The sequence below is a fragment of the Equus przewalskii genome, chromosome 7 (assembly GCF_037783145.1).
Source record: "Equus przewalskii isolate Varuska chromosome 7, EquPr2, whole genome shotgun sequence".
In the NCBI taxonomy this organism is placed as follows: Eukaryota; Metazoa; Chordata; class Mammalia; order Perissodactyla; family Equidae; genus Equus; species Equus przewalskii.
The window spans coordinates 25,896,216-25,913,048 of NC_091837.1; the positions used below are offsets into that span (position 1 = coordinate 25,896,216).

The window sequence follows — 16,833 nt, forward strand, 5'->3', positions numbered from 1 at the left end:
TGGGTGAAGGGCCAGGCGGGCAGCTGTTAGCAGCTCTAGCTGATTGTCCCCATGTGGTGTCACAGTGTGTTAGTTATCTGTTGCTGCCTTACAAGTTACCCCGAGACTCAGCGACTTCACGCAACGATAAAGAGTCTCTATCTCTGAGTCGCTGTGGTCAGGCCCCTGGGAGGGGCTCAGCCCGCTGGCTCTGGCTCTGGCTCTGGGCCTCGTTAGGCCGCAGCCCAGCGGTCTGCCGGGGTTGCCATCATCGGATGGCTTGACGGGGGCTGGAGCAGCCACTTCCCAGGTGACTTGCACACGTGGCCATGAGTCAGTGCTGGGTGTGGACAGGAAGCCTCTGTTCCGTGCCAGGCAGCACGCCTCGCGACGTGGCCACTGGCTTCTCTCAGAGCAAGTGGTCCAAGAGAGCAGGGCGAGGCGGCAGGCTCTCATGACCGAGCCTTGCAGGTCGCGCTCGGTCACTCCCATCGCTTTGTGTTGGTTGCACAGATAGCCCTGCTCAGTGTGGGGAGGGGACAGCACCGGGAGGTGAGAATCCTTGGCTGGCTCCCACAGCCAGATATTCTCTTTCCTTGGGAGAAGCCAGAAATCTCGAATTTCATTTGAAAATTGTGCTTTTAAGATGTTGGCAGCTAGTTCAGTTTCTTTATAAACCTCCTGCGGACAGAACCAAACGTGCCTGTCGTCGCTTGTCTCGTTTTCCGGATTGAGCCTGTGAGCAGAGGCGAGGGGTGTGCGAGCAGAAGCCTGAAGGGGCCCCTGCTCGTCTGGAGAAGCGTGTTCGCTGACTTGGCTGAGCTGTCGGCTGTGGGAAGGCGTCTGTGCAAAGCCACCCATTTCTCCACGTCCTTGGGCCCTCGTGCTGTTGTGACCACTCGCTCCCCGGATCGGCAGCTGGTTACGGCGTCCTCCCTCGAGGATGCTGTTGGTCACGGGCTTCGTGAGGGGCTTTTGAGGTCTTCGGTGGAGGGCAGGGTTGCTAGCCTGGTGCCTCTCTCGTACCGGCTGGGGCAAGTTTTTGGTGCTGGAACACTCTGCAGTTTGGGAGGACCAGGGTGGTTAAAGGAGAAAACAGACTGTGGGAGAGAGGGGAGCTGCGGGGCCTGCTCCAGTGCCGTTTCCCCGGCCCGTCGGAGGCCCCTCTCCCAGAGGACCGCCGGGCCTGGCGCTGCCCTCCTTTTTTTTTTTTTAAAGATTGGCACCTGAGCTAACATCTGTAGCCAATCTTCTCTTCTTTTCCTTCTTCTCCCCAAAGCCCCCCAGTACATAGTCGTACATTCTAGTTGTGGGTCCCTCTGGTTGTGCTGTGTGGGACGCTGCCTCAACGTGGCTTGATGAGCGGTACTAGGTCTGTGCCCAGGATCCGAACCAATGAAACCCCTGGGCTGCAGAAGTGGAGCGCACGAACTCAACCCCTCGGCCCCGGGGCCGGCCCCGCCCTCCTTCTTGACTGAGAACATGGCATCTCTGCTTACTGATGCCGTCCTGTCCTCTACACGCCTGTCTCGACGTCAGTCATCCTGCGCTGTCAGGTGGCCAGCGTGGGTCACGCTCCTGCGCTGTGATGAACAGTGAGGATAGAGGCGCACACATTCGGCGCCTTCCCTCGGCCAAGCCCTGTTCCTCGTGGTCTGAGTGGTCTGGCTCGTTCAGTCCACGCAGTGACCCTGTGATAAGGACCGTGTCTTCTTTTGTGGAGAGAGACCGGGTCCCAGAGAAGACCACCTCCTTGTCTAGATTTCCCGGTCAGAAAGGCAGGCTCTGGCCGGCCAGGAGCTCGGAGCCTGTGCTCCCTCAGCACGTGCTCTGTGGATCCGCGCCACAGCGTCTTAAAGGAGTCGCTGTCGTTCCGTGTTTGACGGAAGACGGTGCTGAGGCTGAGAGGTGAGGCAGCTCGCCCGAGGGCACCGTCTGCAGCGTGGCGGAGCTGAGGTTCTGACGTGGGTCGTCCAGCCTGGCCCTGGAGGTCTCCACTGTCATGGGAGGATCCGGGGCCTTCTCCAGCCAGCAGTTTCCAGGTGACACACAAGGGAAACTGAGTCCCAGGGAGGCAAAGTGGCTTGCCTGAGGTCCTCAAGCACTATCTCTAGAGTCAGCGCTGGTCCCAGCTTTCCAGACGCAGTGTCCCTGGCTGTTTTCCCTGCATGCTTGACCTGGTCTCTGGCCCCCGGCTTGAGTAGATGGGGTGGGGCTGTGGGGCTTGGAGGAGGTGCCCGCTTCATTGCTGTGAAGCACGTTCCCTTTCTCGAGCCCGGACCCCTTAAGCCCCCGGGTGTCTCCTGATCAAGGCTGTGCGACCTTTGGGCCGACTCTCTCGCTTCTTCTGGTTGATCCTTCTGCATCCCTGCCCCAGACCCGCTCGCTCCAGCTCTCCTCTCCTGGGCTCTTGGCTTCCTCCCGCGTCCTAACCCTGCCCTTGCTGCAGGGGCCAGCCCCTCTGCCTGCGGCCCACCTTGCTGCCTGGCTCCCGGTGATCACTCTCCTCTTGTGGATGCGGGGTCCAGCATGCTGAGGACAACTATCGGACGCCCCAGCGAGAAGACACTGCTCCAGGGCAGAGATGGTGGTGTCTCTTCGTCTCCGTACCCCTCAGGGCTGGGAACAGCGAGCACAGGGAGAGAATCGAGCTCAGCCGTTGAATTGTGCCATGGTGTTCTTTGCCTGACACCCTGTTGGTCATCCTCCTGCTGTACTCATATCTCTGGAGTACCAGCCTATGAATGTATATCCTACTGACAATACATCGGGATTAAAAAGGTCCAAAGAGGGGCCAGGCCTTTCCCGAGCTCCCAGGATTTGAACCTGCTTGAAGAGCACGCTTTCGTTAGTGTGAAAGTGGGAGAGAGAGGGATATATCTACTCACACAGAAAAATCTCTGGAAAGACACAAATAAATCTCTTTACCTGGGTTACTTCTGGGCAAGAAAAGTTAGATGGTTGTGGGGGTAAGAGAGGGAGAGGTTTTACTGTATAACCTTGTACACTTCTGTGATTTTGAACCATGTGAATGTATTGCTTACTCAAAAATTGAAGTAAAGAATCCAGAAAACCCCTCACAACATTGTACTGGCATGGGAGGTCATCAACAAGCTTCTAGTTTTTTTTTTTTGAGGACGATTAGCTAACATCTGCTGCTAATCCTCCTCTTTTTGCTGAGGAAGACTGGCCCTGGGCTAACATCCATGCTCATCTTCCTCTACTTTATACGTGGGACGCCTACCACAGCATGGCTTGCCAAGCGGTGCCGTGTCTGCACCTGGGATCCGAACCAATGAACCCTGGGCCACCGAGAAGTGGGACGTGCGCACTTAACCGCTGCGCCACCGGGCCGGCCCCAACAAGCTTCTAGTTTTGAACTTCTGGGTTTACAAATGTGTTGAATGTAGGTTCCCTGAGCTTATATGGTATAATAATAGCAAACTCTTACTGTGGTTCTGATTATGCCCGAGGCCCTGTTCTAAGCGTTTTATTCACGTGCCCGTTTAAATCCTCACAAGAGCCCCATGGAGGGGGTGTGGTCAGTCAGCTTCATTTTACAGCTGGGGAGACTGAGACACAGCACGCTTAAGTAGCTTGCCTGAGGTCACACAGCTAATAAATGGCCAAGCCAGGATTTGAACCGAGGCCATGTGGCTCCAGAGTCCGTGTTCTTCGGTGTGCCGGTGGAGATGTGGAGTCGCTGCCTCACTGCTCTTGTCGTTTTGGGGCCGAGCAGCGCTGTGTCTGCTTCAGTGGGAATTCAGATTCCCCGCCCCACTGCCAAGACCATTGCTCAGTGGATGCCTCTGAACCGCTCAGATCTGCCCATGCTTCCTTTGGTGTGTCCCTTTTATTACTGAACTGCCAAGACTTTCCTTCTAAGTTTTATCTGAGCTATGTGCCGTTTTATTTTATTTTTAGAAAATTACGATGACTTATACCATTGGTCGGTCGAGTCATATTCGGACTTCTGGGCAGAGTTCTGGAAATTCAGTGGAATTGTCTTCTCGCGCATGTATGACGAGGTAAGTAGAGATGCTTAGGCGTTGTCTTTTTGTGGTTCTGTTTCAAAAGGAATTCTTAATTTTGGGGAATACGGAATCATATCTTTTAAAACCTCACATCAGTGGGAAAAAGCCATTGCCCTAGAGAGTTGGCAGAAAATTGTGTTGGGGTCGTGAACCCCATGAAGACTCTGCAATCTCTGGGCCCTCTGATGGGTGTGGACCCTAGGCCCCGTGCGGGGACCTTGAGTGACCCTAGATAGTAGGGCACTGTTTTATATTTTTTAAATCACGGTAGGACACTCATAGCATGAAATTTACCATCTTAACCATTTTAAGGTGCGCACGTCAGCAATGTTACATATACTCACATTGCTATTTTTTAAACTATCAGTAGTTTCATTTTTTTTTTAACCTGGCATTTTAGAGATTTCTTTCAGCTCCTTATGCTATCAACCAGTCAATATCTGGGGAAAGAGAGTCCTGTTATTCAGAATGTAATTTACTGTGTTTTTGGCTTGATTATGGAGTGAACCATTCTGAAAGGTTCGTCTGTAGGCACTTGAAGAAGAAAACCAAGGTCCCCACCCTGAGGAAGGAGGTGAGGGGTCACACTCCTGGAAGGTTGTTGTGTGCGCTGGTGGGCCCTGTAGCTTGAGCTCCTGGTTTCTGCGTGTCCGGGCAGAGCCTGGCCAGTGGGCAGGCACCACATCTGTCTTATTCACTTTCTGTCGCCAGCATCTCTCATAAGTAGGTGCTTGATCAAGATTTGTTGAAAGAGTAAAAAGAGTAAACTAGCAGGGATGGTGTTTCCCTTTAGGATTGGTTTCTTTTTTTTAACTTTACTGTGGAATAATTGACAGATATGATTGTATATATTTCAAGTGTACAAGGTGGTGATTTGATGTATGTACACTGGGGAATTATCACATGCATCACGCACGTAGTTAACTCTTTTTCTCGTGGTGCACATGCTTAAGATCCACTTTCAGCAGCTTCCCAGTACCCAGTACCGTGTTGTTGACCACAGGGCGTTCGTTTCCATTTTTAGTTTCAAGCCTTTAGGCCAGTTCAGACTGAGTCTATGAAACGATTAAAGATGCTCTGAGCCGGTGAGTTAGCTGGCTTACTGGGAGCGGAGTCGCTGTCCTTCATTCACGACCTCGATCTCCTGTGTGTGTCCTGGTGTGCTGTCGTTCTCTGCAGGTGGTGGACACATCAAAAGGCATTGCGGATGTGCCCGAGTGGTTCAAGGGCAGCCGTCTGAACTATGCGGAGAACCTTCTGCGGCACAGAGAGAACGACAGAGTCGCCCTTTATGTTGCAAGTGAGTCCTGATGACTACTTGGGTTTTCCTCTCTCAGTATCCAGAGGCCACTTACACGCAGGCCACCGGCTTGGGGAGGCTCCGAAGCATTCAGAAACTGCACTCGGTGATTTTCAAACAATATCTTGGCATCTTTCTTTTTTAAATTGTGGTAAAAAACACATAACATTAAATTTACCATCTTAACCATTTTTAAGTGTGCAGGTCTGTAGTGTTAGGTATGTTCACATTGTTGTGCAACAGGTCTCGAGAACTTTCTCATCTCGCAACACTAAGCCCTGTGTCCACTAGATGCTAATTCCCCTTCTCCCCCAGCCCTTGGTAACCACCTTCTACCTTCTGTTTGTGTAACTGTGACCACTTCAGATGCTTCATATGCGTGGAATCACACAGTGTTTGTCTTCTTGTGACTGGCCTCTTCCACCCAGCATAATGTCCTCAGGGTTCATCCATGTTGTAGCAGGTGACAGGCTTTCCTTCTTTTTTAAGGCTGCGTAATATTCCATCGCATGGAGAGACCACATTCTGTTGATCTGCTCATCCACCACTGGACACTGGGGTTGCTTCCACCTCTTGGCTGTTGTGAACGATGCTGTGATGAACGTGGTGTGCAGATATCTGTTCAATGTCCTGCTTTGAACTATTTTGGATAAATACCTGGAAGTGGGATCGCTGGATCCTCTGGTGGTTCTTTAAGTTTCTGAGGAAGCTCCACACGGTTCCATAACAGCTGCTCTTGCTGCCTTTCCAATGTCATGAAGGTGTCTGTTGACTTTGTGTTACCACTGGTGGGGGGAGGGGACAGTCGCGTGATCACGTTTTATGGAGAAATCGAGACAGATGTGGAGTAACTGGCCCGGAGTCCCTGGGAAAGCTCATGCTGGAATCACAGCTGGACTCCCCTCCCGTGGGCTTCTCCTTTTAAAAGAAAGTTTAAAGAATATTCCAGCTTACGTCCTCAGCAGGCTCCAGAGGAGCTGGTATAAAATAGTTTAAACGCACTAGGAGTTTTCTTAACAGGGAGATGCTGTGGCTGAGCCCCCTAATTAAATTAGGTTTTTGTAAAAAGTAACATTGGATTTATCCGGCATTGAGAGGTTTTGAGGTGTTGCACGTAGGTGAATTTTCCTGTTGCCGGTGCTGCTTCCTTGAGGGTAGAGCTGTGTGGGCCCCTGTGAGACACAGCAGGTTCCGTTATGCTGCGCGGAAGCGGGCTTGGGTGCCCGACTCAGGCTTCCAGCGTGTGGACGCTGCCGAGTCGGATGCTCTCGTGGGCTGTAGAGCTGTGTCGGATGGTTTGCCCCCTCCTTTAAAAAAGGACCCGGGTTGCTGTGCTCTCTGCCGTCCTGTGCCCAGTTTCTATAGTGTTCCCCTGCCCGGCTGCCTGCTCTCTCCTTGCAGTGCCAGTGTCCTCGGCTCCAGCAGCCCTGGTCTTCACCACAGTTGCTGTTTTTCGTAGAAGTGGTGTGGGACGTGAGATAATTGTGCTTGTCCACGTGGTGCCTGAACCAGGAGTAAATGAGGTCTGAGAGAGGATTTGAGAGTTTGAGTCCCTGTTCCACACTCAGTAGCTGTGTGACCTTGGGCAAGTTACTTAACCTCTCTGGGTCTGTTTCTGCCTCTGCAAACTGGAGAGGATGATAGTATCTATCTCAGGATTATTGTAGGGATTCAAGGAACAGATATCTATCTATCTGTCTTACAGCAGTCCTTGGCACAGAGCACATGTGCATAGTTCTCAGCCGAGGTTATACACCGAAATCCCTGTGCAGCTTTTAAAATCATGGCTGTCAGTTCCCGTGTGAGAGCTTGCCTCCTGGGGGTGGGACCCAGGCTTGTGTGTGTTTTTAAAGCCCACAGTTGCTTCTGACGTGCGTGCTGGGGAGGATGGCAGAGCCTCGTCCTTGTGTCGTGTTTGCCTGTTGAGTATTGTTTTGCTGTCTTCCTCGGCTCTCAGCCCTGACCTGGTTTAGGCTGAGTGGACCAGTGGCCTCGGGAGGTGACGCCAGTACCGCGTTCTCCCTGCTCCTTTTGGAGGCGTTTCCACACCCCTCCATCGATCCCTTGTTCCTCAGGTCTGTGTCCACGGCCTCCTGTGGCATGAGGTGCTGGGAGCACAGCCTTGATCAGGACGGACGAGGGCCCTGCTCTCTTGGGGCTGACCTAGTGGGGGAAACAATAAATAGGAAAACACATGCTATAAAGTTCCAGATGGCTCCAAGCGCTCAGAAGAACAGCTGAAGCACCGTAATGGGAGGGAGAGGACCGGGCGGGCTGTGAGCTCGTCTAGACGGGCTGCTGGGGAGGCCCGTTGGAGGAGGCAAGATGTAGGCAGAACTTGAGTAAGAGGAGGTAGTCCTGCAGAGGTGGGGGAGGCCATTCCAGGCGGAGGGAGCAGCCAGACGGAGCGCCCTGAGCCGAGCGAGCCTGGCTATGTGGGGACAGTGAGGCCCCATGGCTAGGAGAAGGGCAGGAGGCCAGGCTGGAGGGGCCGGGCCATGTGCGGCCTCGAGTGCTGTGCCGGGAGTTTGGGACTGTGTGCAAGGCAGTGGCTGTCCTCAGAGGATGTTAATGGAGGGAGCCGTGTCATCCCGCGGCCGCCCTGGCTGCTGCGTGGAGAATGGGAAGACAGCGCATCCTGGGAAAGCAGAGCGTCGAACTTAGGAGGTCGCTTGGCTCCATCTCTGGGTCCCCAAAGACCGTTTCTCTGGCCCGTGGCAGGGATGGCTCCGACATGAGGTTCTGGGGCTCGTGGGGGTGTCCTCAGGCTGCACCGCACTTCAAGCACTGCCATTAGAGTGAGTCCTGGCCTTATGCAAAGAGGTGACTGAGCACGTTGCTCCAGGGTTTCTTTAAATTCTGTCAGTGTAGCAGGACGGGGCTTACGCCAGTGTCCCAGTGATGTGTCGTGGACAGTGAGGCACACCCCAGGGGGACGCTGGTCACGGGCGGGACCGTGTGGAGACGGGCAGGAAGTCTCTGGAGGGGAGAACCAACGGGGTGAGGAGACCTCCCTTTCTTTGATTGGGATACAATTCATGAACGTAAAATCCACCCTTTTAAAGAGTGCAATTTGGTCATTTTTAGCATATTCACAAGGTTGTGCAACCACCATTTCTATCTAGTTCCAGAACATCTGTCACCCCAAAAGGAAACCCCATACCCGGCAGCAGTCACTCCCCATCCCCGCCCCAGCCTCTGCCCACCCCGGTCTGCTTTCCGTCTCTGTGGATTTGCCTGCTCTGGACACTTCTTATCAGTGGATCCTACACTCTGTGGCCTTTGTGTCTGTGCTGTTGTCAAGGCGCGTCCACAGTGTAGCAGGTGCCATGCTCCCTTCCTTTCTATGGCTGAGTGGTCCTCCGCTGCGTGGATAGCCCGCGTTTTGTTTATCCGTAACAGACTCTTAAAGGGCTGTCCTGCCCCAGGCACTGTGACGCCTTTGGAAACCTCTCTGGACCCCAGCCAGCTTGGCATCTCTGTTCCCTGAGGAGCTCGCGTGCTGGTCTGCTGTTTGTCTCGTTTCCTGGCCCCTTTGAAGGTGTGTGCTTGTGCGTGGTGTCGTAGGCACTGCAGGAGAGGTCCCGGTTTCTCCTGCTGGAAAGTGGGAACGGTCAACTGAGTTGTCTTTAAAAAGCAAAAGAAAACAAACGGAAAAACCAGTAATATTCCTGATTGCTAGTGGTAAAACCACTGGTAAAATTGGCCATGGACACCCTGTGAGCAGCAGCGGAGCACTGTCTGGTGCGGCGCTGGAAGGGGAGGGGATGGCGCAGAACGACCGGGCAGGGCTCTGCTCTGCTGCGCACGGGGTCACCAGGAGTCGCAGTCGACTCTCGGGCACTGACAGCAACGGTGGCAAACAGCCGGTCCTGCGGGTGGCCGGGCTGGCACTGAACTGGCCCTGCGGCCTCTCCCTCGCTCGTAGACGTGCACTGGCTGGACGCAGCCCCGTTTTCCCTTCGCCCAGCGCTGTCTCGGGCATGGGGTGGGGGGTGTGGTTGTAATGCCGGGTCTGCTGTGTCCGTTTCGTCTTCTCCCTCCTCGTCCCCTCTCCTCCCCGCCCCCGCCACGCCCTCCCTCTCAAATGTTGGAGCCCTTCTTTCAGTGAGCTCCCCCGTCCTCGTATTTGCAGTGGGAATAGTGCCCTCAAACCAGGGACCACATCTAGTTTACAGATTGAATATCTGTCTTCAGCAGGGGCCTCGATTGACTGATTATTGGCTTAGGGACTTTAAAATAATTGTTTTGTCTTCTGTGTGTTTTTCCGATTTGTCCCTTCCTCGCCAGCCGCGTGTGGGGCTCCTGGAGCTCTGCTCTGTGCTCACTCAGGATTTTCAGCAGCTCATCATCCTACCCAGGATCCCGGGTGAGGTCACGTGGTGCCCGCCAAGGTGTGCCCGGTTGCCTCCACGCTCCCGTGAGTGGGGCAAACCCAGTAGGCGTTAGCGCCCTTGGTGTTTAAGTTGTTCGCACACCCGCCTGTGTAGCACATTTTGTCTTTGAACAGTGGGTTTCAGGTTACTGGGTATTTTTATAGGTTAGAAAATTCGCTGGGTGAGAACATGGGAGAGGTCATTAAAAGGCTACCTACCCAGCGGGGTGAGAGAAGAACCGTGGGCAGCACGTACACCTTTAAGCAAGTCGGAAAAGCCAGCTGTACACCAGAGGGAAGTCAGGATGTTTATTCCCTTTGGAAAAGAGATACTTCCTGTTGTGAAATTGAAAAGCAGTTAGCAATCAGGAATGAAATATCTGCGTCACAGGTCATGGTCAGAGGATTGATACCTCTCCTCTGGCAAGTGCGTTCAAATACTTTTTCCCCACCTTTGTACCGTGGGGTCTTAGTTCTCTGTCACCGTGTAACCAGCTACAGAGCCGGGGCTTGCAGCCATGAACACTCACCGTCTCACCGTTTCTGTGGGTCACACACACGGAAGCCACTTAGCTGGGCAGCTGTGGCTTGGGCGTCTCTCATGAAGCTGCAGAGAGGATGCTGGTGGAAGCTAAAGTCATCTGAAGGCTTGACTGGGTCTGGCGGGTCCACGTCTAAGATGGTGCACTCCTGTGGCTGTTGGCAGGAGGCCCCAGGGTTTCACCAAGTGGGCTTTTTCATGGGCGCTTGAGTGTCCTCACATGTGGCCTCTGGTTCCCCCAGTGAGCCAGGTGGAAGCTGCAGTGTCTTTTGTGACCAAGGGTCGGAAGTCCCTGTCATTTCCACAGTATCCTGTTGCTTCCCTGGTCAGGCCCCTTCACTGTGGGGGGATCCACACGAGAACGTGAATGCCAGGGGCAGGGGTCATGGGGGCATCACGGAGGCTGGCGACCACACCGTCTTTTCCATCTTACCAATCTGTTAGGTGAAAATTAGTTTTAACGTGCATTTCTTCCATAGCTAGTGAGGTTGATCATTTTCGTTTCTTACTCGTATGTGTTTTTTTGCAATGTCAAAGTTTTCTCTGGTGAGCTTGCATTATTACCTTTATAATCTGAAAAAAAAAAATGTTAGAAAACCAAACCAAGGGCGGAACAGCGCTCAGCAATGCAAGGATGAGGTACTCGATGGTGCCCCCGCCTGGATGAAGCTACGGGCGCTGCACTGAGGGAAAAAGCCAGTCTCAGAGGGCCACCTGCTGCAGAATTCCATTTCTGTGACATCCCTGAAGTGAGGTTATGGAGGTGGAGAATGTGTTAGTGGTGCGGGGGTTGGGTGACGGCTGGGGAGTGACTAGAAAGAGTAGCAGGAGGGAGATCGTCGTGGTGGTGGAGATGTCCTGGCTCCTGATTGTGGTGGTGACAGGAAATGCTGTGAAATGAGGGAGAACCACACACACACATTGTATTGAGGCCAGTTCCCTGGCTTTAACGTTGTACCCGAGGGGCCGGCCCGGTGGCGCAGCGGTTAAGTGCGCACGTTCTGCTTCAGTGGCCTGTAGTTCGCTGGTTCGGATCCCGAGTGCGGACATGGCACCGCTTGTCAAGCCATGCTGTGGTAGGCGTCCCACATATAAAGTAGAAGAAGATGGGCACGGATGTTAGCTCAGGGCCAGTCTTCCTCGGCAAAAAGAGGAGGATTGGCAGCAGATGTTTGCTCAGGGCTGATCTTCCTGGAAAAAACAAAAAACATTGTACCTGAGTTAGGCAAGATGGAGCCACTGAGGGGGTGGAAACTGGGCTGAGGGTACTTGGGACCTCTCTGTACCATCTTTGCGACTTCCTGGGAATCTATAATTATTTCAAAATGAAGTTAAGAAAACACCGCAACCCAAATCAAAGGATTCTTCACTTAATAAAAGCATTCCCAGAGTGGAACAGCCTGTGGATGGCGTTTGCGAGCTCCCTCTCGCACCCTCCTCTTCTGTAAGGCTGTCAGCCTGCGGCCTGGTTTGCGCCCCGCATCTGTCTGCCATTCTGGGCGCGTTTCTAACCCGCCTTTCACAGGTGTGAGTTTTCATCCGCGTCCGAGACTCGGAACCCTTCTTCTCAGGATGAACCACGTGCGATGTGTCCTTTTCCTCTTCCAGGGGAGGGCAGAGAGGACATCGTGAAGGTGACTTTCCAAGAGCTGCAGCAGCAGGTGGCCTTGTACGCGGCAGCCATGCGGAAAATGGGGGTGAGGAAAGGAGACCGGGTCGTCGGTGAGTACTCCTGCTCGCGGTTTGGGGAGGGGGCTTGGAAGGTGGGGCGACTTCTGAGTAAGTGGAGCCGTGTCCTGTAACTTAGGGCCTCGGGGGACCTTGGCTGCGCACGGGGCCGAAAACTAGACAAGGAGGCGCAGCCGGGGAGAGCGCGTGCGCCCCCCTCCCGGCTCAGGGCCTCGCGGGCGAGCTCTTCCTCCTGCCCGGGGCACCGGTGTTTACAGACGGGCATTGTTTATGACGCTTGATCCTTAAACACTAGCGGGGGCGTTGGTCAGATGCTTCAGGAAAGCGCTGCCCCATCTGAGCCGGGAGAGCTGCCTGCTGCACTTTCTGGACGTGGTCCCTCCGCCCCCAGCGGTCGCCCTCCCGGGAGTTTCTCAGGGCAGCGATTTTCGTCGTTGGTGCTGACACGGGTGTAGACGGACTCCAAAACCCCTGCAGAGGGAGTTTTGTTAATGGAGAGGCTCCTGGCTGATTTCCTCTTGTCACAGACCCCGGGGTTAGAGCCGAGAAGAGCATTGAAGGCCACCCGGCCCTCCCCTCAAGTTTCCTGAGTGAGAAACTGAGGCCCCAAGGGTAAAAGAAAACCAACCAATTAACTTTTTTTTATTAGAAAAGGGTTTCATTTAAAATGGGTGTTGAGTTAAACAATACGGACAATTTCAATACGTAAAGTTGTTAAGTGAAAATTCACATGTGGAATTAGCCTTTGAAAATCCTAAGTGGAAAGTGTTACTTTATAGCAAGGCATGAAATTTCATAGCCAGAACACTTGGTCACAAATTTGTTAAACAAATGGACTGTAATTATTCGGTGCCATGACATAGCATAGCTGATGGTATTTTGCAAGCCACTGCCGCTGAGCCTGGGCTTCCTGGCACGTGGCTGGTGGCTTCTCTTCCACGTTGCCTCTCAGCTCACCACCCAGGCTTTCTCATGGCCAGGTCGCTCCCACTGGGTCCTTCCTGGTGTGAATTTGTTTATGGTGTCTGAGGGCACAGGCTCCCTGGGGTCAGGAGACCTCATTTCAGTGTCTGGCGCTGCCACTGACTGGGTGTGTGGGTTCCGACAAGGAATTTCACCTCCCGGGACCTCGAGTTTCTTCATCTGTAAATGGAGTGGCTGATGGGGCTGGCCTGGTTGCATATGGTTAAGTTCACCGCTCTGCTTCGGCTGACTGGCATTTGCCGGTTCAGATCCTGGGCACCAGCCAGCTCACCACTTGTCAAGCCATGCTGTGGCAGGCGTCCCACATAGAAAATAGAGGAAGGTGGGCACAGATGTTAGCTCAGGGCCAGTCTTCCTCAGCAAAAATAAATAAATAAATAAAAAATAAAAATGAGGCAGCTGAGAGAGCTGGCCTGGCTGGCTAGTCTATCTTCTGAACACTAGTATTTTAGTCATCACTCCTCATCCTTCCCTCTCCCAGCCCCCAGGCCCACTATAGATTTGTCTGCTCTGGACCTTTCCTGTAAATGGAATCTTGCAATGTGTGGCCTTTTGTGGCGGCTTCTTTCACGATGTTTAAATGTGTTCAGTTGTTGTGTGTCAGTGTTCCCTCCTTTTTACGGCCTGTGACGCTCCATTGCGTGGATGGACCGCGTTTGTCCGTCCGTTTGTCAGCTGGTGGCCCCTGGGTCAAGCTGCATTTGGACGTGCTGAGCTGTGCTGCTGCTGAGGGCTGGGGGCAGCTGCGAGGTCTGGCTGGGATGGTGGGAGCAGTGGTTGGCGTGTGTCTGTGAGGCCTTGTCCCTCCCGGCCACGGGGGTCCCAGGGCTGCCTCAGGCCGTGGGCTTGTGCAGAGAGGGCTGGCTGAGCAGCCCTTCACACCTGCAACGCAGGGCAAGCCCCAGGATGCAAGTCCGTGGAGGGACACCAGATCCCGGGGGAGGGTTCCGGGCTCAGGCTGGGACACTAGACAACTGACTGGTGTCCCTGCTTCCTGCCCGACCCCAGCTGGGAGCCACAGGGGTCCTCAGGGCTCCTGCTGAGAACCCGCTGCCTGAGCCCACCCAGAGCCTGTGCGCTGATGCTCCCCTCGCAGGCTTGCCCCTCCTCCCCCCGGTGCCCCCTCCTCCTCGCCCACCCCCCGCTCCCATCCTCCTCCCTGGTTTCTCCATAATCTGTTTGATCACCTCACTAGTTTTGTTTTCTCATTTTTTAAAAAATTATTTTACTGAAGTCACATTGGCGTATACCATTGTGTAAGTTTCAGGTGTACATTGCTGTGTCTCAGCTTCTGTGTAGGCCGCATCATGCTCTCCACCTAGTCTAGTTTCTATCCTCACTATACATGTGCCCTTTACCCCTTTTGCCCACCCCTGCCCCCTTTCCCTCTGGTAACCACCTATCTGTTCCCCTTATCTGTGTGTTTGTTTGTCTTCCACATATGAGTAGGATCGTATGGTATTTAACTTTCTGCATCTGACTCATTTCGCCCAGCATAATAGTCTCAAGGTCCATCCATGTTGTTGCAAATGGCACAGTTTTGTCTTTTTTCATGGCTGAGTAGTCTTCCGTTGTGTGTATACACCACATCTTCTTTATCCATTTGTCCATTCGTGGGCACTTGGGTTGCTTCCCAGTCTTGGCTCTTGTGAATAATGCTGCAGTGGACATAGGGGCGCGTAGATCTTTATGCACTCATGTTTTCATGTTCTAACCCAGCAGTGGGTTAGCCGGATCGTGTGGTAGTTCTACTCTTAGTTTTTTGAGCAGTCTCCATGTTTTCCATAGCGGCTGCACCAGTTTGCACCCCCAGCAGTGTCTGCAGGCCCCCTCTCTCCACTTCCTCTGTCCTCCGTTCTCTGGCTGCTGTGATGTAAGCTCTGTGTGAGCGTCTGTCTGTCCTCTCGTACTGGAGGGCCGGGCTCGGCCTTCTGTCCATTGCTGCCTCCCTGTCTGCAGAGCGCCTGGCACACGGCAGGCGTATCGGGCAGCTGTGGGACGAGTGGCGGCCAGTGCGGGGCCGGTGATCAGAGCAGGCATTGCTGTAGTGGAAACCCCACTTTCCCTGGATTCCTCTTGGCCCATTTTAATCTGTGCCCGTTTCAGGTCTTAGAAAAGGAATTCAGAAGCTTCTTCTACCCTCCAGTTTTCTTCTTCCCTCCAGTTTCCCTTTTTTACAAACTCCTTTGGAAGCATGTGTCCTGAGAGGAGGAGAGAGGGAGGCCGGGCGGGCGGGACCTCGCGGCTGGGCTGTCCCTGGGGAACATTGGGCTTCGGTGCCCTCGACTCTTTAGAATCAGCCGGGTGCCCCCTGAGCCGCCCTCCTCGTGTGTCTCGGCTTGGACACTGGTTTGACCACAGTGACTGGGACTGTGTGTCACCTCTGTTGTCGTCAAAGCCCAGCCTCCTGCTGGACGGAGGGCCTGTGCCCTGCCCTCTTCCTCACAGGCTTCTGTCAGGCTCAAGACTGTCCTGCTCATCGTCTTCGTTTCCCCATATCCCCACCAACTCTCCTTCCTTCCCTCCATCTAAACTTCCATCCTTCCGTCCTTCCATCCAAACATCCATCTGTCCATCTATCCATTCATCCATTCATCTGCCAGCCAGCCAGCAGGCCTGTATCTGAGGGCAGCGATATGCAGGGCATGGTGAAAGGCGTTTGGTAAATCAAAAACAAGACAGGCGGAATCCCTGCCCTCACGTGAGAACCAGGTAGTAAATAGCTCATTACACAGGTGATGCTTCACTTGCATTTATGGCAAGTTCTGTGAGGGAGAAAGTTTGCTACTTTGTGGGGAACTGGCCAGGGGCCCTGGGTTCATTGGGTGGCCGTGGAGAAGGCTTCTCTGAGAAAGTTTCACTTGTGTTAAGAGCTGAAGGATGAGTCTGCACTGAATAGGGAAGGCTGGTGTGTGGAAAAAGTGTTCAGGGAGAGCAGATTGTGCAAAAGGCCCTGGGGCAGGAGGAGGTTAGAACAACTGAAGAACTGAAAGAAAGCTGCTGTGGCCGAGCCCAGAGGGAGGCGGAGCAGAGGGAGAAGCGGTTGGGGCAGCATCATGCAGGACTGCAGGGGTCGCTGGTTAGAGCGCGGAGAATGGGTTGGAGGGGGTGACGGTGGCCATAGGAAGTGGACAGGCTGATGGTAGGCACAGGTCATCCGAATGAGAGACGTTGAGGGAGCTGGGGTGGGTGGGGAGGGAAAGGGTGAGGTTGGCCGCCCTTCTTGGGCAGTTCAAAGCCAGCCCCCTCTCCCCCGATGCCTGGCCTGGCTCTCGGCTGTCTCTTTTGGGAGTCCACTGCATCCAGGGTGCTCTGAACCCAAGGCTTTGCCCCTGTGCCCCTTCCACAGGTTACTTACCCAACAGCGCGCACGCTGTGGAGGCCATGCTGGCTGCAGCGAGCATCGGCGCCATCTGGAGCTCCACGTCCCCGGACTTCGGTGTGAACGTGAGTTGGGGTCCTTGCTGGGGGAGCGCCGCTGCCTGAGAGTGCCCTGTGTGTGCAGCCGCACAGGGGGCGTCCTGTGTGGTTTCAGCAGGGAGGGCACTGCCGCCTGGCGTCTTGTGGGGAGGGGTGTGGGGGGTGGGATTCCCAGTGGGGCTGTGCGGCCGGGCCAGCAAGCCTGGAGGAAGTGATGTCACGCTGTCCCCGTCCCCCGGCCTGTGACGTGAGGATAACGGGAGGAGGAGCCAGAGGGAGCCGAATCTTTTTAAATCTCAAAGCACACGAGCCTCCCTCCTTCCTGGTCTTCCTCCTGCCCGGCCGTGTGCGTGGGCTACATGAGCGTGTGTCATGGTGGCAGGCAGTGTCGGAGAGACTGGCTGGTCACCTGTCCTGTGACTTCGTGACACAGGAGGTCCTCTCGACGTTTATCCTCAGCAGGCAGTTCTCGGATTTGCTCACACCCGGCCCCGCAGCCTTGCGCCCGCCC

General features: G+C 54.2%; 1 protein-coding gene across 3 annotated transcripts in view; it reads left to right on the forward strand.

The window, feature by feature from the left end:
* AACS (acetoacetyl-CoA synthetase) overlaps positions 1–16,833 on the forward strand; it is a 59,812-nt gene that overhangs the window by 3,563 nt on the left and 39,416 nt on the right. For all 3 annotated transcript variants that reach the window (XM_070627286.1, XM_070627289.1, XM_070627288.1), the window contains exons 2-5: positions 3,904–4,007; positions 5,193–5,313; positions 11,838–11,951; positions 16,252–16,349. In XM_070627286.1, the coding sequence (XP_070483387.1) occupies positions 3,904–4,007; positions 5,193–5,313; positions 11,838–11,951; positions 16,252–16,349 (437 nt within the window). The remainder of the gene's footprint in view (positions 1–3,903; positions 4,008–5,192; positions 5,314–11,837; positions 11,952–16,251; positions 16,350–16,833) is intronic.